The sequence below is a fragment of the Cottoperca gobio genome, chromosome 3 (assembly GCF_900634415.1).
Source record: "Cottoperca gobio chromosome 3, fCotGob3.1, whole genome shotgun sequence".
NCBI classification, from domain to species: Eukaryota; Metazoa; Chordata; class Actinopteri; order Perciformes; family Bovichtidae; genus Cottoperca; species Cottoperca gobio.
The window spans coordinates 1162501-1186378 of record NC_041357.1 but is presented as its reverse complement, the minus strand read 5'-3'; the positions used below and the strand labels follow the sequence as shown (position 1 = coordinate 1186378).

The window sequence follows — 23878 nt, the reverse complement described above, 5'->3', positions numbered from 1 at the left end:
TGTCATATGGCCTCTCCAACTCCCATTCCACCAGTTTGAATAATTCTGCAACACTGTCTCCAGTAATGTGCACTGTAATGGAGATATAGCTGTATAGATTAGCACAGGGTGGAGGAAGGTTAAATGTAGTTAGCTGCTTTAAACTATCCAGAAAAACTCATTTATTTGAATATATATGAAAGAGGGTTTTGTTATTTCACAGACTTGTGTGTGGTATTAGAAATATGCATTGCTGAGATGATTTAGTAATGTCATGTTTCAAAATAAAACGGCACCAGATCAAAAACAATGTGCAGCTGTCAGGGCTTATGTTGAGTCCAGCCTACAACTACCTGAAGGCAGGTTGTAGTCCAGTGTTATGTTGCATACATCCCTGGACTTTATCTCATTTCAGCGGTGTGTGTGTGTTTGTGTGTGCACTGTGGGGTGCACAAAGACAAAAGCCAGTGTCATTTGACATTGGCTCCCTCCTGTTTTTTCACACATAAATCACACACAAACCAGTGCAGGCTGTAGGACAACAGGGTAAACACAGCCCCCCTCAGGCCGGAACCTAATTGTTAGCCCCTGGTGTGGCTAGTCCAGGGATTAGCTACCGGCTGGGGAGTACTATTCACTCCCTCTTTCATTCCCTCTGCCCACTGGGCCTTATCACCATCAATCTGACACCATGTTTATCTGACGCTGCAGCCAGATCTGCTGGCCTAGGAGAAATGTTCACAAAGGCCGTGGATCATCAGCACTTTGATTGTGGGACCCCAAATGGCCATTACTTCTCTGGCCCCAGCGATCCCAGCAGCCCTCCATGATCTCCATGCAGTGGTTAGTCCCCGTCCCAGAACCTGGAAAGCCAACCTGAAGGCCTGTCACTTTGTGTCTGTCATTTGTGCTCCTCTTCCATCTCAAACGAAGGCGGTGCAGCCAGATTTTGTTTGTTGTATTTGTGTTCCAGTGGACGGGTTCTCCATGTGCATTAGTTTGTTGCAGCACACTGTTTTTCTCTTCCTTTTGTGCACTGCCTTATTATACCCTTCGCCAGGGACTAACCAACAAGTGTACCATCTGGAGTTTACCACCACCCTCTGATCACTGTGTCAATTTAGTTTTATTGTCGTGTTGAGTTCAAAGAAGAAGAAAGAAAAAGAAACAGATTTTGCCATCATGGCTTCTTTTAAGTTGGATTTTCTCCCCGAGATGATGGTGGACCATTGCTCTTTGAATTCTAGTCCTGTGTAAGTAACTCTCTTTGGCCGCTTTGTAAGTATTCTATGTTTCCTACAGTTGTCCTGTGTTTCTTGAATCAGTTTGAATGGATTGGTCTACTTTAAGGTCTTTATTGTAATTGAGTGCATCATTAGTAATAATCATGAGCAGCTGTGTTGCAGTGTGTCAAGGTAACTTGTGCATTGTTTTTGACTGATTCTGATTCCAATTCGGATAGTAATCACTTCCTGTTCTGATGGAACACATTCTTGGCATATTATGTGTGCTCACAGAGTTCTGTGCTTAATAAGCTGCTCCAACAAACTAAAATGAACAATGAATGCCTCTCCCACTTTTAAAGTTCAAATTAAAAAAGTAATGTGTGCAAATTTCCTTAGAAAGCACCAATTGGCATCCCTGAAGCAAAGTTACAGTACTGATATCGAGGTGTTTGATCAGTAATGTGCATTCACATACTGCCGTGCGCCCTGGTACCGCTCACTCAGGCTCTATCTAAGACACGGGATAATGAGGACGCCTGATGTGTACCGTCACTGATAACAGTGACAGGATGATTATAGGACATAATATTGTTAAATATGATGATTTTGTGATATGAATTTTAAGAGAAGAGACAAATTACTATATGTGTGTGCGTGTGTGTTTGCATGTGTGTGTTTGTGCAAGTGTATACATTTGTGAATTTAGTTAGTTTGAATATCTGTCTATGTTGCATAGTTTATACTGGTATATCGTCAGTACATCTTAAATGCATGACATCTGTGATGTTTAAACTAGAACCTAAGCGATAATGGGATTTTAATATTTAAGGGTTAAAAAATCTGATGGCAGATATTGATTTTTTCAGACATTATTTTGATTATGTTAAAAAAGAACTTGTTTCATTGTCAAAAATATAACTAACAGCAAGTACAGCCATACACAACACTGGGAATTACATTATTGTAAACTACAACACACACAAATCTGAATCAGCTCTCAATTTGCACACGTTTATTTCTAGTGTTTCTCTGCTGTCCTAATATTCCCTCTAGTATAAGCAGCTCTAAATGTGCTGTGTTTAAGTTTTAAACTTAGAAGAGAAATCTCTCCAGAGAAAATCTGACATGTTTCACCTAACATACACTGAAATGTGAGTAAATATATGAAGCATTATGAAAGAGTGACTATAATGCAATACATTGACAACTTACTAGCTATCTTCTACTCTACTGACAAGCCATGACTTTAGCTAGCTTTAGGGCAAACCAGGAAACTCATTTAGAAACAGATACACTCTAAGCAGGTGTTTTATAGATGCTTTCTGCCTCTTGTATGTTACTACAAAATATACACACTCTATTAGATGACTAATCCAGGAGTGTATCCACCCTTGTATTTCGGCTGGCTTGTGTCTGTTGGTGACGACCATGCTCCTAGCCTTTGTTTGAGTAAATATGTTGTTTTACTTAGCAGTGCCCACAAAAATCTAAACAGGTGGGAGCAGAATCGACCAGAATCGATCGAAGAGTAAAGACACAGCAAATAATTCATAGTAGATTTAACAAGAATGCTGTTTCAGTGCCTGTTTGTGTGGCCAGCATTTCAGAGCAGAGGCCACAGCGGACTTATCCACAAGTGCAATAACATCTTCCATTGAGGGAGATAACAGGTGAATCAAACGCCTGCTCAACGAGCACAACATGTAACTTGTAGTAATGAAATAACTTCAACCGCTCTGCCCACTGTTAGCTCTCGGTCCACTCTTCTTCCATACGCAGCTTGTATGAAACAGCGAAGCCTAATTGGCCCCGTATATTAAAGGTAGTGGAGTTCTTTGAGGCTGAGACCAACCTGCCCCGCCTCTAGCAGCAGTCCCTATCCAGCAGGGAGTTTCTCCACATTAGCGGCAGAGGGAGGACATAGGGGGATGAATGGTGACACTTGTTGTAAAAGGATTGCATCCTTCATTAATTAATCAGTTTAACGTTATGTAAAGATGTTCAATGTTTTTTTTACCCTATGCATACTTTTAAAAGGAGATAATAAAAGAAATACAATAATTAAATGTATTCTTTATACTAGGGATGGTGAATGCTCTCTAAACATGGGTGATGTATTAGAAAAATAAACTAAGAATATAGCCTTTATTGATCTCCCAATTTATTTATTTGTGATATATTAATATTATTTGCTATCGTATTGGTATAGGCTGAAACGTCTTAGATGTTGTGCTGAGAATAAATGTCCCAGAATCATGTCTGTTTCTGGCAAAACACTGAACATGCTGCTAAACAATTACTTTCAGTAAATGTGCAGCAATGAAGGATAATGCTTAAAATGTAAATAATAAATTTTACTTAAACACCTTTCAACCACACAGTGTACACAGTTCCAGTACACACACTGTCACCATGCTTTGTGTTTACCTTCATTAAATGTTGTGCGGACATGCAGGCTGCTACAACGTAACCTCACCTCCTCACATATCAGCCTGGTTGGTTATAACTCTGTGTTCTGCCGGTTTATGGGGAAGACGTCGGATAAACTTGTTAATCTTGTGTCATGACCTCCTTCCCAACTTTCTTTGCAGTTTCATGTTTTATGCATTATGTGCAAACACTGTATCACATTTTGGAATGAGATGTGGCCAACTGTTAACAAGACAGCATGTATGTTTTGAGCTGTGTTCATATCATGCCGCTGCGCTCAGCCACTTCTGGGACCAGAAGTGACAAGAGACCTACAACCGAACGCAGAACAAGACATTTTTAGGCAACCAAAATGTTAGGATGAACTTTCATGAAGTGAAAACACTGAAAGGGCCTGAGATAAAACAACAAGTGTGATTTCACAGTAAGTCTCAGTTTCCCCACATTCAGTCAGTGTTGTTCGATAGTGGATCTACAAAGGCACAACATGTTTAGTCACATGTATTTCGGAACTGAACAATATTAGAATTTTACTTCTTTATGATTCAAACAACTTGTCGAGATCTAGACATTCTTTTAATTTTTCATACATCTCCACTCCTGTGGTAACGCTGGCATCACCACACCACCTTAAGTGGAAGCAGGTTAATAAGTAAGATAATGCCTTAAAACCATTTACAAGTCAAACGTTTTGTTTGTGTCTTAGCAATAGGCAGTGTCTCCCCTACCATTGTCTTGGGAAATTCAAGGTGTTTTTATATATATTTTTTTTATATTCACAACTCACTTTTCACGTTGGACAGGTGCTCTTTTATTAAATAAAGTAAACGCTTATGTTTATCTAATTTATGTGCATGTTTCAGTGTCTACTGAGTTGCTGCTTTGTGCATTCACTTTCTCTCCTCTCCTCTGCTCTGCTTTGCTCCTCTGATACTAGAAGGGCGGGGCTCCCGACACACACACACACACACACACACATGTGCGCACACACCTACAGTCAGAGTGGAGGAAAGGAGAGGAGAGAACTAAACAATCCGTGCCACGCCAGGTGATACACTTAAGTTTGGGTATTCAGTGTTTCCTCTAGGATTTTTTTTCCAGCAGCGGGTAAAAGGGTTTGTTGTACCTTGTTGGTGTGCACTACACCAGTGGCACACAGATGACATATAATTAATAATAAGTATTAATTGGCCATGAACATCCTCAGAGAATACATTGTGAAAGTTTATTTAAACTGAAATCTATGGAGCTTAATGTTAGCTAGTTAAAGCTACATTTGTCTTTTTTCTGCCTGAGGATAAACTATTGTAAACTATTTTAACCGTCCTGAAGTGAATGTAAACTCACAGAATCAAAAATGTTGTTTCTCTACTTTGTAATTATCATCTATAGTTGTAAGTTGTTAGTGGCATTATAAACATACCATAAAGGTGCTGAGGAAATAAATACAAATATTTACTTATGCTAGCCCAATAGAAAAAAAGTATCTGAGTTAATTTCTGTTTCTTATTCATTAGATTTAATTTATTTAAAGCACTTTGTAATTAATAACAGCTACATACTCCTTTTTAAATCAAGTACAAGTACCTCAGCAGTGTACTTCTGTACAGAACAGGTGTAAATGTATCTGGTTACTTTCATCTGAGAAATTAGGTCAAATGTAAACACTGCTGACCAACAGACAGAGGAGCTTGTTTCTAAAAGAATAGCTGGTCCCCCTTGAAGGTCGGCCCCCATTAAGTGAGCCGGAGCTGGAGTTGTTGCCAGCGAGACACGGGAGCTTGGCTTGGGTCTGGAGGAGCATTTATTCACTGACAGATAAACTACACGCAGTGCACTGGTGTACCTGCTGCTCACCAGCGGTCCTCCCAGTGTCAGTAATAACAGCATGAGTATTAGTTACTGCTCGCTTCTTTCTGCTGACAGTTATACACACAGAAAAATCCCTGCCGTCCTTTTCCGTCGCCGGCCATTTGTTTGAGTTCAGTGGAGCGGACAGCTCATTGACATTTCATTCAATTCTGATCAGAAATGTACATAATGGGAACACTAGTATTTCCTCTTTTAGTTCTAATCTGCTTCATGTCAGTCTTGAAAGTTGCACTTACTTATAAACATGACTGTGTTGAAAGGGGCGCTTTGGTATTATTAGCCACACCTTCACTGATTTGCTAAACGCTCCCTGTTCTCATCAAGCTTTCTGCAGCAGCAGCAACAGCAGCAACAGGCTGCTATTATCAGTGAACAACAGCAGAACAGAAAAGTATTTAGCACAGTTTGTTTCTCAGAAATGTTTCTTAGGCGGTGTAGACCAAAACAGAGGTGAAAGGAGAGTGCATACTTGCATTCATCAGGTGGACAAAACTCCAAATAAATGTTAATGTTTCTCGCTGCTCTCTGCTGGACTGTTCAACAGGTTTGATATTGCTGCTATATAAGGTGAGAATATTGCACAATTAACGCTACACTCACATAGAAAATATCTACAAATACAATAAAACAATAGTGTATACACGTATATAGTACATATACACATACACACAATGTAAGTGCATTTCAGTGTAACTGTACACAGTGCATGACTCGAGGGAGGAGGTTAGTGCAACATCAGTGCTCTCATCTCGTGTGTCAGACACACTAAACACAATCTGCAGCGGCTCCTTTGATCATTTTTTAGGAAGTGGATTGTCCATTTCTAAACAACTGCTCTGTGATTGGTGAGGAGTAGCATCGTTTCGGTGATGTGATCAGTTGTACCCTATTAGCATTGCATCCTAGCTTGAAAGGGTTAGCGCAGACAGTTTGTAGTCTAAACGCTGAAAGGGTTTGAAATGTGAGTGGAAGTGCTGCAGGAAGGTGCTGTCAGCTGAAGTTTAAGAGCTTAAAGAACACAATTCTATTTCTTATAATAGAAAAGATATCAATCACTGTGCTGACTTTTGAATGACTTTGGAGCAGCATAAAAACATGTGACGAAAACAATAGAGGTTATATTTTTATTTTGTAATAAATCACCAATTTTTAGAAAGCCTAGATCATCCCCAGAATAAAGAATATATTGAATTATTGTACACCATAATATATTATCATTTTTAAATATGTAGACCAATCGACCCCAGAGGCTCTGCATTTTCATGCATGTTTTCTGTTCATATCAGTGTTAGAAGAGGTGCTGCGGGGAAGAGGTACCTGGCAAGGTGTCAAGTAGTTTGACATTATATTATGTATATGTAGCATATAAAAAAGTATATGTAGCCTATGCTTCAAAAAACTACACTCAAGCAATTCAAGAAGGCTTTAGCAACATTGCTGTAGCTTCCGCTGTTTTTACTGGCATTTAATATATGTTCTACTCTATATATTACACTTGTTATGTATTAATAAATAGGTGTAGTGTTTGTAGAAAAAAGAGAAAATCAATTTCACTGAAAAATCCTAAACTTTTTACGATAAACAGATTTAGCCAGCAAGCTTTTGTAATAATATAATATATATGTATATCATATAAATCAATTCTAAGTATAGGAGAAAAAATGTGTGTTTGTAGCCTCTGTCTAACACACATTTGTCTTTGTAGTGGGAAGAAGATGAATGGGTCTCTGGATCACCCCGACCAACCAGACGTTGATGCCATTAAGATGTTCGTGGGGCAGATTCCACGCTCCTGGTCAGAGGAGCAGCTTCGTGAGCTGTTCGAGCCTTACGGAGCAGTGTATGAAATAAATGTTCTCCGAGACCGCAGCCAGAATCCACCACAGAGCAAAGGTCAGCCGCAAGTGAAGTAATAATGTGTGCTGCATACACAAGTACTTTATTAAATCTGTAGTAGCATGTAATCCGTCATTTTAGCAGTGTAGTATAACATTTGAATGTTTCTTTTCATTTTGTAGCTTCAAAGAAACTAGGCGGACTTGGCTAATATTACATTATCATTGTGCCAAAGACTTTCAATATAATACAACTTCCTAAACTCAAAAACCCCTCTATATAACTTCTGTTTGTATGTGTTCAGGTGTACCATCAGGACATTTACTTAAATTCTTGTTCTTGTTCTTGGTCTAACTTTTTTCATTAATAGTTTTTGGATTGATGAGGACATAATGGCCTCATGGTAGTGCTGCCAAACTGTTGTGGGGCCAGCGTAGCCTCCACATACAGAACACTGTATCTAGTAAGTGAGTCAGGTGTGTAACTCAGGTGTCTTTTTATTCCTTGGCAGGGTGTTGTTTTATAACGTACTATTCTCGCAAATCAGCCTTGGAAGCACAGAATGCTCTGCACAACATGAAGATTCTGCCAGGGGTAGGTGACAGCCTCCTTAATCTGCCCTTTCCATGCATGCTGGTTCATATGGAAGCCTTGCACTTCTTCTCTGTGGCTGGCCATTAACAGCTCTACCAAAGGTGTATAAGAGTCTGAGCTCATTCAGCCATCAGGTCTATTGTTCAGGGTCAAAGCACCAACGGTGATGGAACCTTATTGTTTTTGGCTGTTTTATTGTTCATCGTTAATCCATCCATCGTCTACCGCTTATCCGGGGACGTAGTCTACACGAAGTAGGTGGTTATCTACAATGTCAAAAAGTATTCAGGCAGGACAGTGACTTCAGATTTTGGCAGGGAAAACAAAACATTGATGTTGAAACGTTTGTATTTTAATAATGTGTGTTGGCAGTGAAAAATCTAACAGGAATTTAAACTAAATCTATGCTTCCAATAAAGAATGAATGTTGCCTTCTTGATGATTGTCAGGCTCCAACAATCAACTTTCCACATTAGTGTGATGTGAACTTGAAGCCCTCAGTGCACTTAAATGAGAATGGACTTTAAGAGTAGGGACATCTTGTGTTCTGTAGAGGATCACACAGGACCAGAACAGGCTCTTGATTGGGATGTATAGAAATGCTTAGCATAAGAATAGGTTAAATCATACTAGCTTCTCAAACTGTCAACATGGACATGGAATCTGCCAACAGTACTGAAATGCATGGCACAACACGGATATGAATACTAATGTCTCATTTGTTGCCTTGTTCAGATGCACCACCCAATCCAGATGAAGCCAGCTGATAGTGAGAAAAACAATGGTAAGGATTTCTAGCGTTTCACCAGTTTTCTCTTTCCTTTGATACTAGCAAACAGCCCTGTATTAAATCCATTGCTAATGATATAAATAAAGCTGATTGCTTTAAAAAGTCATAATTCTATAATCGTTCAATGTCATTAGACCAATGAAAGTGTTGAATGACAACATTAACTACGACACTGTTGAAATACCAACTGTGTGAGCGGTGCTGGTGCAGCAGGGAGCAGGTAGGTAGACTAACTCTGTCAGGCTTCAGTTACTGCCACAGTGCATCTGACGTTAAACATGTGTACCCTGCTGAGGAAACAAACTGAGCAAGGCCCTTTGTTGTTAGTATAGGGTCACTATTTTAAATAAAAACAATAGTCAGGTGTCTATATGAAGTTTGAAAACGTTTTTGATTGCTGTAGTAAATCCTCTTGTTCTTGCTTCAAAAGGTCCCTCCCTAAGGTCTTGCAACATACTGTAAGTGACGGGGACAAAGTCCTTGCTTTGTTCAAAAGTGTATTCCAAGGTTTATCTGAGTGTGCTAATATGAGGCTTCAGCAAGTTGATCAAATCCAATGGATATGTTTTTGCACAGAAAGAGAAGTGTGGATTTTGTCCCCCATCACTTACATGTGAATCACATTACTGTAGTAAGGGATCTGTTAATGGCGGAAGCATTACAACAAGCAAAACCTTTCAATGTGTATAAACCCTAAGCCTTAATAATCCTTTAAGTGCCACAGAGTTCAGCTGTTAGAAGATATTGTCCTAAACTTAACTTGTGTCACTTTGATGACATCATTTGCAAAAGAGCCACAATTAAACATTGTGCATATTGAACAGTATATTGCACCATTTACCTTGACACAGAGCAGGTGTGTTTGATGTTGTGTTGTGTTGAATACAGCAGTGGAAGACAGAAAGCTGTTTATTGGAATGATCTCTAAGAAGTGTAACGAGAATGACATCCGACTGATGTTCTCACCATACGGACAGATAGAGGAGTGCCGGATACTTCGAGGTCCTGATGGACTCAGCCGCGGTAAGGCATAATGTCACACACACACACACACACACACACACACACACACACACACACTCTTACTTAACATTGAACTATACAGATATATATAATACTGTAGATATGTATAATGTTCTTCTCTAAAGTGGACGCCACACACACGGGTGAATTGTGCTTTGTCTTCTGTTAAATCCTTACGAGTTATGTTGCTAAACCACAGCTTATGGCGTTCGGTAGACAGCAATTCATCCCTCTTTTGTGGATCGTTGTTTTGGATGATTTTAGGAAATCTAAAGAACCGTTTCTCTGGGTCAAGAGTAGCGTTATGACCACAATTATACACTGCGCACAAGGTTGGCATTTTGTTTCAATCTTAGACGTTTAAATACAACGAAAATGACGAAGCGTTGCAGCAACTCACACGTGAACGGTCGCCGTCTTGGTTGTGTATTCCAACCAACATGGCTGACTTCTGGGTTGGGAAATAAGCGTGACGTCACATGCACATGATCTATAGTTCGGCGTCTGGGTCCGGACTCGGACCGGGGTCCGCCTGTTAGTGACCCCTGCTCTATCTCAACAAATTGTAAATCAGTCAAACATGTTGTGTGACGATAACCAAGACATTTAACAAATCGTATTAAACCAGTTGCAGTGTTGATTGACATCTGCTCTAGAAGTGGGTAAAATGAATATTGTACCTAAGTTCAACTTCATCAATAATGATACTACAAAACACACACATACATGTCCGGTAAAACTATTTCAAGATTTATTGGGAATAGTCACACAATTCCTTCAGGCACAATTGAGATCGTGAAGCATGATGTAAGAATATAGAGATGAAAGAACAGAGTTTGACCCCCGCATGGATATGAGAGTGGAAAACAGAGAGAACCCAATGCTATACATACAAAGAAAATGGGACTCACAGCTAAATATAACATTTTAAGTGAAGAACAGAACATACAATTTTTCTAACACAGTGTACTACCAGAGCTGTCACTCATTAGTATGGAGAGAGTTCGGCTTGAAGAATGTAACCATAAAAGACATTATGGGATATTCCATTTCAAACAACTTCAAGTTCTGTTTCTCAACCTGACAGTTGATGACAAAGTGTCAGGGTTCAAGATATTATTGCAAAGTGTGTGGGGGGGTCAGCATGGTCCTTTTGCCCCCTTGCTTGGACCACGGCCATCTTCGAACTCGACCTTCATTTTGATCACAACTACACACCAGTAACATTTTCCAAGTAGTCATGATGCCTTGTGCTTCTCCCTTTCAGGTTGTGCATTTGTGACATTCACAGCCAGACAAATGGCCCAGTCAGCCATCAAGTCCATGCACCAGTCCCAGACCATGGAGGTAAACTTCAACTTCACACAAAAAATGACTTTTCTAAGTTGGTGGATTATAGTGTCTCCCCTGTTTAAGAAAAGCAGCAGAAGTTTTTAAATAGTCCCAATTATTTGAATTTCTCTGAAGTTGCAAGTTAATGATGTTTAAATCAGTAATTATATCAGCACATTTCCTCTGTCTGTGTTTAGGGCTGTTCATCGCCCATTGTGGTGAAGTTTGCAGACACTCAGAAGGACAAGGAGCAGAAGCGCATGGCTCAACAGCTGCAGCAGCAGATGCAGCAACTCAGTGCTGCCTCCATGTGGGGAAATCTCACTGGCCTCAACAGCCTGGGGCCACAGTACCTGGCAGTGAGTGTGTTTATTCAAAATGTAAAGATTAGCCTGTTGACCATCACTTTCTCTACTTTAAACTTGCCTGTCACTTCCACTTCAGCATGTTGTTTTGCATCTCTCCTGTCTTTAGCTCTACTTGCAGTTGCTGCAGCAGTCAGCCTCCACGGGGAATGCACTCAACAACCTTCACCCAGTTTCAGGTACACACACACTCACACACATGCCTTAACATACAGTCCACCGTGAAATATCATGCAGTCGTGTACAATTTAGATTTGAATATGTGAATATGTATTGTTGGCTGAATAATAATCTCACTGGTGGCTTCTGGGTTTGAAAGAGGTTTATGTCATCCCTCTGGATGCTGAAGACGTTTTCGATGTCCAGCCTCAAACCCGTACAGCCAGCACGAGAGAACACTTCCTTATCTACTGTTTTTCTATACTGGTAATAATAGTCAGAGGAAGGGGAGGGTGGAGTCTTGAACTTACTGTGTGTGTGTGTGTGTGTATGTGTGTCTGTGTGTGTGTGTGTGTGTGTGTGTGTGTGTCTGTGCGTGTGTGTGTGTGTGTGTGTGTCTGTGTTTGTCAGGTCTTAATGCCATGCAGAACCTGGCTGCTTTAGCAGCAGCAGCGACTGCCACACAGGCCACAGGCTCCAGCGCCATGACAACATCTAGTAGCCCACTATGTGCACTAACAAGTTCAGGTACATTTTTTTACAATTACAATACTGTTTCATAGTCAAGTAGAGTACATACATGCATGAGTAGGTGACATTCATGTGAATCAACAAAGCATCAGTTCTCCAAACTCCATTTTCCTCAGATTTACATTTTATGATTTCTTTTGATAGACACAGAGCTTTGTCTAATATTTTTCGGGTTGTGTTTATTATAACGTTAACAGTAAATATTCCCCGAGCAGGTTCCTCCCCCAGCTCCAGCAGCAACTCATCAGTGAACCCCATGGCTTCTCTGGGGGCCCTGCAGTCTCTAGCTGCTGGTGCTGGCGCTGGCCTCAACATGGGCTCCCTGGCAGGTACTAACCCTAACTGGACCCTTACCTCTCCACTGATTAGATTACTGTAAGGCACTACGCTTAATGTAAATCTGTGTCTTAAAGATTTACAGAGCAGACGAGGCTGTCTTGTGAATGAAATATAATGTGAATGTGCGTTGATGTTATCTGCTGGCATTTCCATCGGGCACACTTAGTTTAATGCTGCCAACAGCAAGACATCACACAGAGCCTAGCAGCATGAAGACAGAAGTAAAGCCTCACTCAAAGCTCCTCCAGGTGCTGATGTTTGTGTAATGTAACATGACAGTTTGTGTCATGTACATACTCAGTTATTGGCTGAACATCAATACTTCTACTGAATTGGATTTGACTTCACACTGCTGTTCATCAATAGAGCACATACTGAAAATAAATCCCAGTTATTGTGTATTGCCCGTCTAACACTGTACAACACTGTTTTGCTCACAAGGTTTTTGTTTTCGTTTTTTGTAGGTCCTTTTATTTAATTGATGTAAAGCATTTGAAATCTTGAAAAGTGCTTTTTAAATCAAGTTTATTATTATTTTTCGCATCTTAACTTTTTCCAGGCAGAGGCTTTAATTGACCTTGTCCGTAAACAGTGTCACTGACAATGATTCTAGTCACTTGTGACCCATGTAACTGTGATGCAGGCATGGCCGCGCTGAATGGCAGCCTTGGCTCCGGAGGCCTGTCGAACGGCTCAGGAAACACCATGGAGGCACTGAGCCAGGCCTACTCAGGCATCCAGCAGTATGCTGCTGCTGCCCTGCCCAGCCTCTACAACCAGAGCCTGCTGTCCCAGCAGAGCGTCTCAGCCGCAGGCAGCCAGAAGGAAGGTGGGTTCTGTGAGCTGAGTAGAAAAAGAAGATGATATGGGGATAGATGAAGAGTAGGGCTGTGTATTGACAAATATTTGTTGACGCGATGCGTATCATGTTACATGGGTTACGATTCAATATAGTGCGATACTGTAAGTGATATGTTGCCATTTGAAAAAATCTAATTTTAGTAAAACTGTCATAGTTTGCTTTTATTATGCAATCAGAACAGTGGGATCTGCATTTATCGCCTGTCCAATAGGCTGCCATAGACTTATAGGAGACAGAGAAAGCTAACAGTAACAACTGGGTGCCAGCATACTCTCCTGGCTTGATTTAAAGTTCTCTTGTGGGCAGGTTGGTAGAGATGTGTGTGTGTGTGTGTGTGTGTATAGTGTGTTGATCTCACCTCCTAAGGATTCTGTCTTGTTTTAAATCTGCTGCGTCAGCCAGCGACAGTCACAGCACCGGTAAGATGTCACCGCCTTCTCTCTGACATGGCCTTGGATAAGCATGTCAACAGCTCCACTTTAAAGCTTGAGTCTATAAGGAGGCTTATCCTTGTTTGTGTGTTCATGTTAGCCCTCTTACCATGCTCGCACAGATTTGATTTGATGTGTTTCTTATGTTGATGCCTTATATTAGACTACAGAGCCCCCTAGTGGTCATGTGATGGAAGAATTATTAACAAAATAAATCAACCTTTAAAGGAGCCATACTATGCTAATGTTCAGGTTCATACTTGTAGTGTGGGTTTCTACTAGAACATGTTTACATGCTGCAATGAAAAAAAAAAAAAAAAACATAGTCTCATTCTGCCTGCCTACATACTGATGGAATGTAGGTCCCCCAAAAAAGCCCTGTCTGCTCTGATTGGTCAGTGTTTCAAGTCTTCTGCACGCTTACCGTTCCGTAAATATCGGCACAATAACCTCTTCTAAATCCGACACTTCACAACCGCACATGATCCAGCAGGAATCTGAGCTGCAATCTGGGAGAAATTAACAACATCGGCAACCAAGATTTCCGTGATTTTTCCATGATGTTTGCTTCAGGTAAATACTGCTATTATTCCTCTCTGTCACTTAATGTTTAGTGTTAGTATTTATCATTTATCACAGAGACATTTTTGAGCAATGACACACTGAGCCCAGTGAAAAAGGATGCATTAGTTGTGAGGATATCCTTCTGTTTTTCTGATTGTTTTCTTGTCCCTCCCATATATCCTCAATACCTTCCAACAGTTTGATATGTCTCTAGTTACAGAACTTCTAACATCGTCAAACTTGACTTGGAAGGATGTTATCATTTATCTATTATCAGGCAGAATCTCAATATTTAAAATGAACGTGCTTTCTAGAATACATTTCTGTAGTTATCTTCAGAAAAAACAGTGTTATTACTAGATTATTATGCAATTAAGCAATTTGAAATTATATTTCAAAGCTCTTACCTTTTGTCTCTTGAAATATCAAGGAACAAAAGGTAAGAGCCTTTAATGGCAATACTTTAACTCTGTGTCTCAATATGAAGAGAACTTTGGTAGCCCCAGTTCCAGTGAATGACTTTTTGTATACAGGTTTTTTCTGTTAGAAAATGTAGAATGGAACGGTCAAATAATGGCTTGTGCAATATATAATGTGCGGAAAAAATAGAAAATAGCTTATTGAAGCCTGGAAGACATTATTATAGCTTAGGAGACATTATAAATAATCCTGGTTGAACAAGCTCTCAGGGTTTGAGGGAAACATATAAATCGTCATCCAAATCCTTTTTTCTATATATATATTTACAATTACAATCTGCTATACTGGCTGCAAGTATTCTGTTTGACAGGCAACATATTACTTATCCAATAATACATTTAATTGAGAAACTATTTACTGAGGAGAAGTCTATTTAATTCATAACACTTTGTTAGAACATGCACAGACTCCTTTAGCGATAAGGACAATATGAAATAAAGACTGTTCTGAATCATCTATAGGCTGGCCCAGAGTGTGGAGGAATGCATCTCCAAATCATAATCTAACTAACCTGAACTTCATATATCAAACTTATTTGACACCAAAGCGGCTTTTATGATGAATATCACTACTTTTCCAAGTTTCTGGGAGCAAGTAATAAAATGTCTATCTGAAACACTTGCTTTATAGATATGTACAGTATACTGTTGAAGGATCATTCCAGTCAGAATCCTAACTATTCTCAAAGACAGCTGTGGCTAGGTTAGGTGGCCCACTGTCAGGGGGGTCAAAATGTAAAGATGACATCAGCGCAAGGCATGGAAGGGCCTATTGAAAGGTCTCTGGTGATAATGCTAATGTACATTGTCAACCAAAACTCCATGATAACAAGAAGAGCTAGTGAGCGTTAGCTGTTAGACGCCGATGGGAAGCAGTCCTGCTTGACTAACAGCTAACGTTAACAGGGTTCCATTGAGTTACATTATAATGAATGAATAATGCTCTATTCAGTAAAGAAAAGTTCAAATATAACGTTAGAATAATGTGTTCAAATGTAAAGTTAGGATTTTGGTTAGACACTTGAATAAATACAGTATACAATCGATATTACAGAGGGAATTATGAACTTCTTAACACTAGCTCTAAGCAGCTTGTAATGCATCATTAAAACTGCTCATGCCAAAATTAGTTTTTAATCAAAGTAAATACTGAAATAAAAATACAACCATTTCTTTCCTTAACATTTGAATTGTGTGCTTTTATGCAAATAACCACTATAGTGACAATAACAAAGTAAAAGGATAACAGTTAGAATTCTTGACAGTTGACACTGACTTTGGGACAGTTGAAATTCATTTTTGGTACAGAGGGGAAAAATGTAATCTGGGCCCATATTTGGAAAGGTTATCCCCCTGTCCATACTTCCTAACTGCTGGCCTGGTAACTACCGCTCACTCTTTCTATTCATCAGTGTAATCACTCCAAGATTTTATCCTTAGAATTCTGTGTTCCTAGGACCGGGCAGGCCCGGTTATGGACGAAGCTAGGAAGGAGGCACTCAAAGCAGCTAGAACCATGATACACATTTTCATGGAGGTCTCTTTAGCTCGCTCGGTCAGGCCATTGGTCCACAAAAACGTGCATGAATACGTACGTTTTCGAAGATATTGCAAATATTGCCCTTGCTATTTTTTTGCCCTATTTATAGCAATGCAGTGCTTGGAAATATCCTGCCTGTATAGCAGAATTCAGAGAAAGAGCGTAGGTCAGGGTTAAGGAGTGATCAAAGCTGCAAGTGTATGGTTTCACTTGTATTTCTCTATCCTTTACTGTCTTAGTCATGATGGTATGGCTGTATGTTATGTTATTGACAGAAATCTTTTTTTCCACACATAAGAAGGAATGTGTTGTGAAGAGATAGAGTATGTAATGTAAACACTTACAGTAACTATCAGGATGTGCGGTTGGAAAGTACGGTATGAAACGATAGATGTCAAATATTTCTGGTAAAAAGAAACCTGATAGACAATCAAAGGCAGCTCATACTGAGGCACTAACTTGTGTGTCATGTACTTTATCCTGTTCCATGTCACCATACCCTAAGGTGGAATTACTGATTATATATAATACCTGCTCAGTAACTAAAGTATCAGCAGCTACTGCCAGGACTGTACTTCGTCCATGTCTCACAGAGTAACTTAGATCTTTTTACTTGAAAAGTATTTACTTGTCAGACAGTTATTGATATATTTATGATGTGAAATGTTAATAAAGTTTGACTGTGGAACAGAGAAATGTCTTGTGTTGCTTACATTCACTTACTATCTATAGTGAAGGATTACCTTAAAATGTTCTAATTCTTCTACATGCACCAACAGTGTAATTACATGAAACCTTTTTGAAAGTACATGTTATAATTAAGAAATAAAGCACAGTAAGCAGTGTACCGATTTTGGACAGTGGTGAAACGTGAAGTTCGAGCCCTGGCGACCAGCAGTTATTACAGTAGCAATCTGCTGACTTGCAGATAAACCCATAGTTTTGTCAGAAAAAAATGATTATTATTGTATTTATGCTTGTAAAACTAAATTCTAAACTATATTATAAATGTGTCTGCTGAAGCTTAACCCTCATCTCAAACGATTTTCCAATCTGCATGCACGGATCAAACTATTTAGCTTGTTCTCTCAGTCTATTAATCTGTTTACACAGATATCCACATCCATTTTTTCTACCACATGAGCCCTGGGGGGAAGAATCAGCCTTGATGAATTTATTGAGTCATGAGTTAAAACATCTCTGTGTTTATTGTTTGTGTGATTGGTAAAACAGACTCATTTATTGGCAGGTCCAGAAGGTGCCAACTTGTTCATTTACCACCTGCCCCAGGAATTTGGAGACCAGGACCTGCTCCAGATGTTCATGCCCTTTGGAAATGTCATCTCTGCTAAAGTCTTCATTGACAAACAGACGAACCTCAGCAAGTGTTTTGGTGAGTTGACGAAAACTACTGTATATAAGACTGTACATTACAATTAGCTGACGCTTTTGTCCAAAGCAGCTTACAATAAGAGCAAACAATCATAAGGATACAACTCCGAACAGCAAGAATCTTGAAAGTACATTAGCTTCAAATAGGTGAAATCATTTAAGTGCAGAACAATAGATTAAAAATAAGACAAACTTTAAGTGCTACATACAGAAATAAAAAATGTTTCATTATTGGTAGGGTTGTCGAATTAGCGCGTTAATTTCGATTAATTAATGACAGAAAAAAAAACGCAACAAAAAAATTTATGCAGATTAATCGCGCTTTTAGATGCCCCTGAGCGCATTTGCCGACTTTGCAGCTCCGACAGCACCTCGCACGGAGCTCCGACAGCACTTAACCCCTCGCACGGAGCTCCAACAGCACACCCCCCCTCGCACAGAGCTCTCACAGCAAATATTGATATATGATTAATCTAGATTAATTAATCACAAAGCATGTAATTAATTAGATTAATTGTTTTAATCGCTTGACAGACCTAATTGTTGGCCAAGGTGCTGGTGAAACAGGTGAGTTTTCAGTCTGCAACAGAAGATGTGAAGACTGTCTGCTGACCTGACATCAATGGGGAAATTGTTCCACCATTTTGGAGCCAGGATAGCAAACAGGCGGTTTTGTTTGAGGGGAATCTGGGTCCCACTTGCAGTGAAGGAGTAGCAAGCCGATTGGCCGATGCAGAGCGACGTGAGCGAGCTGGGGTGTATGGTTTGACCATGACCTGGATGTAGGAAGGGGCTGATCCATTCACAGCACGGTAGGCCAGCACCAGAGTCTGGAAGCAGATTTGGGCCACCACTGTTAGCCAGTGAAGGGAGAGGAGAAGCGGTGTAGTGTGGGAGAACTTGGGTAGATTGAAGACCAGTCGGGCTGCTGCATTCTGGATGAGCTGTAGAGGTCGGATGGCACATGTAGGGAGTCCAGAAAAGAGGGAGTTGCAGTAGTCAAGGCGTGAGATAACAAGAGCCTGTACAAGAACCTGCGTCGCCTTCTCAGTCAGTCAGTCAGTAGGGGATGTATCCTCCTGATGTTGTACAGAGTGTGTCTGCAGGAGCGGGTTGATGCAGCGATGTTGGCATTGAAGGACAGTTGGTCGTCCAGTGTCACACCCAGATTACTTGCAGTCCGAGTCGGGGAAACAACAGAGGTGCCAATGTTGATAGTAAGGTCTTGGATGGGAGAGCCCTTCCCCGGAAGGAAAAGCAGTTTGGTCTTGTTGAGGTTGAGTTTCAAGGAGTGTGCGGCCATCCATTGAGCGATATCAGCCAGACAAGCCGAGATCCGTGCCTCCACCTGGGTTTCAGATCTGGGAAAAGACAGAATCAGTTGAGTGTTTTCTGCGTAGCTGTGGTAGGAGAAGCCATGAGAGTGAATGACAGAGCCAATTGAGTTGGTGTACAGAGAAAAGAGGAGGACAAGGGTCTGACAGAGCCCCTCTCCAAGTTACCCTGTAGGTGCGGTCCTTTAGATCAGCGGTACCCAACCTTTTTAACGCCACGGACCGGTAAAATATTTTCATGGACCGGCCGTCAAAGTGTGGGGTGGGTGGGGGGGGGAGCTTGTGTCTCTGCAACGAGCCGGTCCAATATAGGGGTATACATTCTTCACCAATAGTAAAAGGTTTCTTCGTCTTAGCAATACGGTTAGCCACTAAGTATGACGCTCTCAGTGCACTCGCATGTGTTGATGTGGTGGCCATCAGTAATTGCTTCTGTCCTTCTTGTTCATGTTTTTTCTTTCAAAAAACTCCAAGTGCTTGTCTTTTAATGCAGGGTGCTTGGTCTCCATGTGCCGAAGCAGTTTTGAAGGTTTCGTTGCCTCATTTGCGAGCCTGTGTATTATGCAGAGCGGTGCATGAGAATCACCTGTAGCGGTAAACGCATATTTTAAGTGACTCCTGATATTGCCTTCTAAATGCAGCTTTCTTTTTCTTGGAAGTCGTAGGCTCTTCTCCTTCTTCTGTTTCCCCATTGGGTATTTTCCCCTTTCCAAAAAAGCTCTTTAAAGACATTTGTTTTCCACTCATTTTTGCTTGTGGGCTTAATTTCTAAAGTAAAGTATCACGTGACTGAGACGAGCGTCTTGACCTATGGTCTTGAGATGTGTCAAGAGACACAGACGCACAGACGGATGTATCCGGGGATTTTTCAAAATAAAACCTCTTTCAAAATAAAATATTTTTTTATTCATTCTTTCATTCTTCCCGGTACCAAATGACCCACGGACCGGTGGTTGGGGATCACTGCTTTAGATAGAGTGGCTGAGAGTGTATTAATTAATCATTACACACTGGTTTATACTTAACTTCACTCAGCCATTCGCGCTTGCATGATTAAAAAATGTCCCTTATGGTTTAAAGTTTCATTTGGAAGGTAAGTGTGAGCAGTTGGTGAGTATTCCTGTACCCTGGGTATGTCAGTGTCAAATGTTCATGTTACAATTATAATGGCCAACAAATCACAGCTAACGTCCAACACCTTGTTGGGCCATGGATTGTATTAAAACCTAACAAACAAGTGTACTGTATACTGAACGTATCCTAGTGTCTGTATCTCTTCTTTTACACATCTATTTATGTTGTCATGATGTTCTCAATAATTTTTTTGTGTTATTGCTTCAAATCAAAAATATAATGGTGATGGACTTTTAGTACAATGAAATTGAGCTCTAACAAGCCACTACCACTGCCTGCATCTCTGCACAACATTACACTATTACCAGCCGGTTTTTCTCCTGCTGATATTCTGCTCCCATGCCTGTCTTGCTGTGGCTACTCTGTGTATGTGTGGCTGGTGGAAAGATGTACCATCAGCAAAATAAAAGAGCTAATGTTATTATAATGAGGACAATATCAATTATTGGCAATGTTATTACCTTGAGTAAGCACATGTTTTGCTCCCAACAAAAATGAATATAATAAGTTGAAGTTTGACATTTCATTTGGTGATGGAGAAAAACAAGCCTGGGAGTAAAAACAGCATGGGAGGATAAGGTTCACTTCAAGTGTCAATGTATTTTCCTAAAAGTTGATTTGATATTTGTTGTTGGATTATTAAAGCTTCACAAAGTATATCTTCAAAACAATAGGAATTTCCTTTGGAAAACACCCACTGGATTTGACTAACTCAAACTGCTGAAGCCTCATACTGAATTAGCATCAGCTAAAGTTTAGAAGTTATTGTTGGACAGAACAAGGACTGTAGATTTTGTCCCAAATCACGGAAATTGCTGTACATTAAAATTGCTTTGAGAAGAGATCTTTTGATGTCCAGACAGGAGGAATAAGTAAAGCTAGCCGAACATGTTTCAATGTACATATAGCCACCTGCCTATTGTTTAAAGACAGACTTGAAAATGTGAACCTATCCTTTAATGCAGGGGTGAGTGACAACTTTAAGCATTCTTGCTAATGATGATGTGGGCTTCGTAGATAATTGGCAGACTTTCTGGGGAAGACCTGGTCTGATTAGGAGAGAGCGGATCTCATATCCAATAATATTACAAAGTTTATTAGTGGACCTAATCCATGACAACCCGGAGTTGAGACCAGGAGAAAGAGTTGCAGTCTTACACACTTCTCTGTGCTTCTTTCCGGGCAGTCACCCACTCAAATCCCCATAGTGACTGTATCTGCCCCACGACCACTGAAATGAATAAAATCTATGGTTAACAGAAGAGGAGTTATACATGAAAACCTAATAAAAATTAACACCACCGCTGCAAAAGTGCAACTAAATCTAAATCAGATCTTTATCATCGAAAGCTGGATTGGTAAATGATTTAATATCAGATAAAACAATTTCTTTATTTTGTCTCATTGAAACCTAGAAACCATGAAGAATATGTCAGTCTAAATGAATCCACTCCTCCTGGTCATATTAATACTCACATTCCTCGAGGCATTCGCTGAGGAGGTGGAGTTGCATATTCGACTCAAACCTATTAATCAATCCTAAACCTAAACTAAACTATAACTCTTTTGAAAGCCTTGTTCTTACGCTCTCAAACCCAACATGGAAAACAATAAAGCCAGTTTTATTTGTTACTGTGTACCGCCCTCCTGGTCTGTATTCTGAATTTCTATCTGAATTCTCAGAATTTTTATCAAGTTTAGTCCTTAAAACAGATAAAGTAATTATTGTAGGTGACTTTAATATTCATGTGGATGTTGATAGTGACAGCCTTAATAATGCGTTTATCTCAATATTAGATTCAATTGGGTTCAGTCATAATGTACATGAACCCAACTCACTGTTTAAACCACACTCTGGACCTTGTTCTGGGATATGGTGTTGAAATTGAAAGTGTGTCCACATAATCCTCTTTTATCAGACCATTTTTTAATAACTTTTGAAGTCCTGTTACTGGACTACAAGCCTGTGGTCAAAATATCCTACGTTGATGTGCTGTGGCTGAATTTAAGGAAGTGATTCCATCAGTACTTAATTCAATACCAGGACTCAATATCAATGTAACAGAGGTCTCCAATGCTAACTTTAGACCCTCCCAAATTAATCACCTGACCGTCTATTGGCATCAGACAAAGGTCTTGTCCCTGGTCTTGTCTTGTTAGACCTCAGTGCTGCTTTCGACACTGTTGATCATGACATTCTACTACAGAAACTGGAACATTATGTTGGCATCAAAGGAACCTCACTAAGCTGGTTCAAGTCCTACTTATCTGAGCGATCTCAGTTTGAACATGTTAACGATGAATCCTCCATGACAGTCAAAGTCTGTCATGGAGTCCCGCAAGGTTCTGTACTTAGACCTATTCTATTCACCTTATATATGCTTCCTTTGAGCAATATTATAAAGAACCACTCTATAAACTTTAATTGTTATGCGGATGATACCCAATTATATCTATCAATTAAACCAGATGAAACCAATCAATTGGCTAAACTTCAAGCATGCCTTAAGGACATAAAAACTTGGATGTCCAGCAACTTTTTGATGTTAAACACAGACAAAACTGAAGTTATTATACTTAGCCCCAAATGCCTCCGAAACGCATTTTCTCATGACATAGTAACTCTGGATGGCATTAATTTGGCCTCCAGCACCACCGTAAGGAATCTTGGCGTCATCTTTGATCAGGATCTGTCTTTTAACTCCCACATAAAACAAATCTCAAGGACTGCCTTCTTTCATCTACGTAACATTGCAAACATAAGACACATCCTGTCTCAAAATGATGCAGAAAAACTAGTCCATGCATTTGTTACTTCAAGGCTGGATTACTGCAACTCATTGTTATCAGGTTGTCCCAAAAAGTCGCTTAAGACTCTTCAGTTGATCCAAAATGCAACGGAACGTGTATTGACAAGAAATAGGAAACAGGATCATATTACTCCTGTATTAGCTGCTCTGCACTGGCTCCCGGTAAAATACAGAATAGAATTCTATAGGCTTAGACTGCCGAGGGACACCTCCCTGCTCTCTTCCTTCTCTTCCTCTCTCCTCCCCTCCCTCTCCCCTCCTCTCCCTCTCTATCTGGATGCATATATGCAAATGTATGTTACTAACTCAGCATCCGGGGCATCATCCCCAGAGTTTCTGTGTCTCACATGTGGCAGGTTGCGACTGTTAAAGTTCACATATGGATCATGAATCGTGGCTGCGCCTGCTGCCCTGGTCCTGCCGGACACCGGGAAGCCTTTTTGACATTATCCTGGATTCATCCATACTTTCTCTTTTTTGATCACAACATAATTTCTGTCAAATGTTGTATTTCTACTATGTTGTTTATCCTGTACACACGACATCTATTACAGTCTGTCCGTCCTGGGAGAGGGATCTCTCCTCAGTCTCTCCCTGAGGTTCCTTCCATTTTTTCCCCTTTAATTGTGGGGTTTCTTTTAGGAAGTTTTTCCTTGTGCGGTGCGAGGGTCTAAGGACAGAGGGTGTCGTATGCTGTACAGTCTGTAAAGCCCACTGTGACAAATGTGTCATTTGTGATATTGGGCTATATAAATAAATTTGAGTTGAGGATTTGATTTGCAATCTGACTACTTTCCTGGTTATTGTTGGGAGGACTGGAGAGCATTTCAAGCTCTTGTGAAGAATGTGGGGATTG

At 40.2% G+C, this 23878-nt stretch overlaps 1 protein-coding gene across 6 annotated transcripts in view; it reads left to right on the top strand.

The window, feature by feature from the left end:
• Positions 1-23878, top strand: part of celf1 (cugbp, Elav-like family member 1) — a 40341-nt gene that overhangs the window by 8550 nt on the left and 7913 nt on the right. For 2 of the 6 annotated variants that reach the window (XM_029456707.1, XM_029456715.1), the window contains exons 3-14: positions 7213-7400; positions 7855-7937; positions 8673-8721; positions 9616-9750; positions 11018-11097; positions 11280-11462; positions 11557-11626; positions 12018-12134; positions 12353-12466; positions 13120-13305; positions 13737-13757; positions 17602-17745. In XM_029456707.1, the coding sequence (XP_029312567.1) occupies positions 7213-7400; positions 7855-7937; positions 8673-8721; positions 9616-9750; positions 11018-11097; positions 11280-11462; positions 11557-11626; positions 12018-12134; positions 12353-12466; positions 13120-13305; positions 13737-13757; positions 17602-17745 (1370 nt within the window). The remainder of the gene's footprint in view (positions 1-7212; positions 7401-7854; positions 7938-8672; positions 8722-9615; positions 9751-11017; positions 11098-11279; positions 11463-11556; positions 11627-12017; positions 12135-12352; positions 12467-13119; positions 13306-13736; positions 13758-17601; positions 17746-23878) is intronic. The other 4 variants (XM_029456723.1, XM_029456744.1, XM_029456737.1 and 1 more) reach the window with 4 other exon arrangements.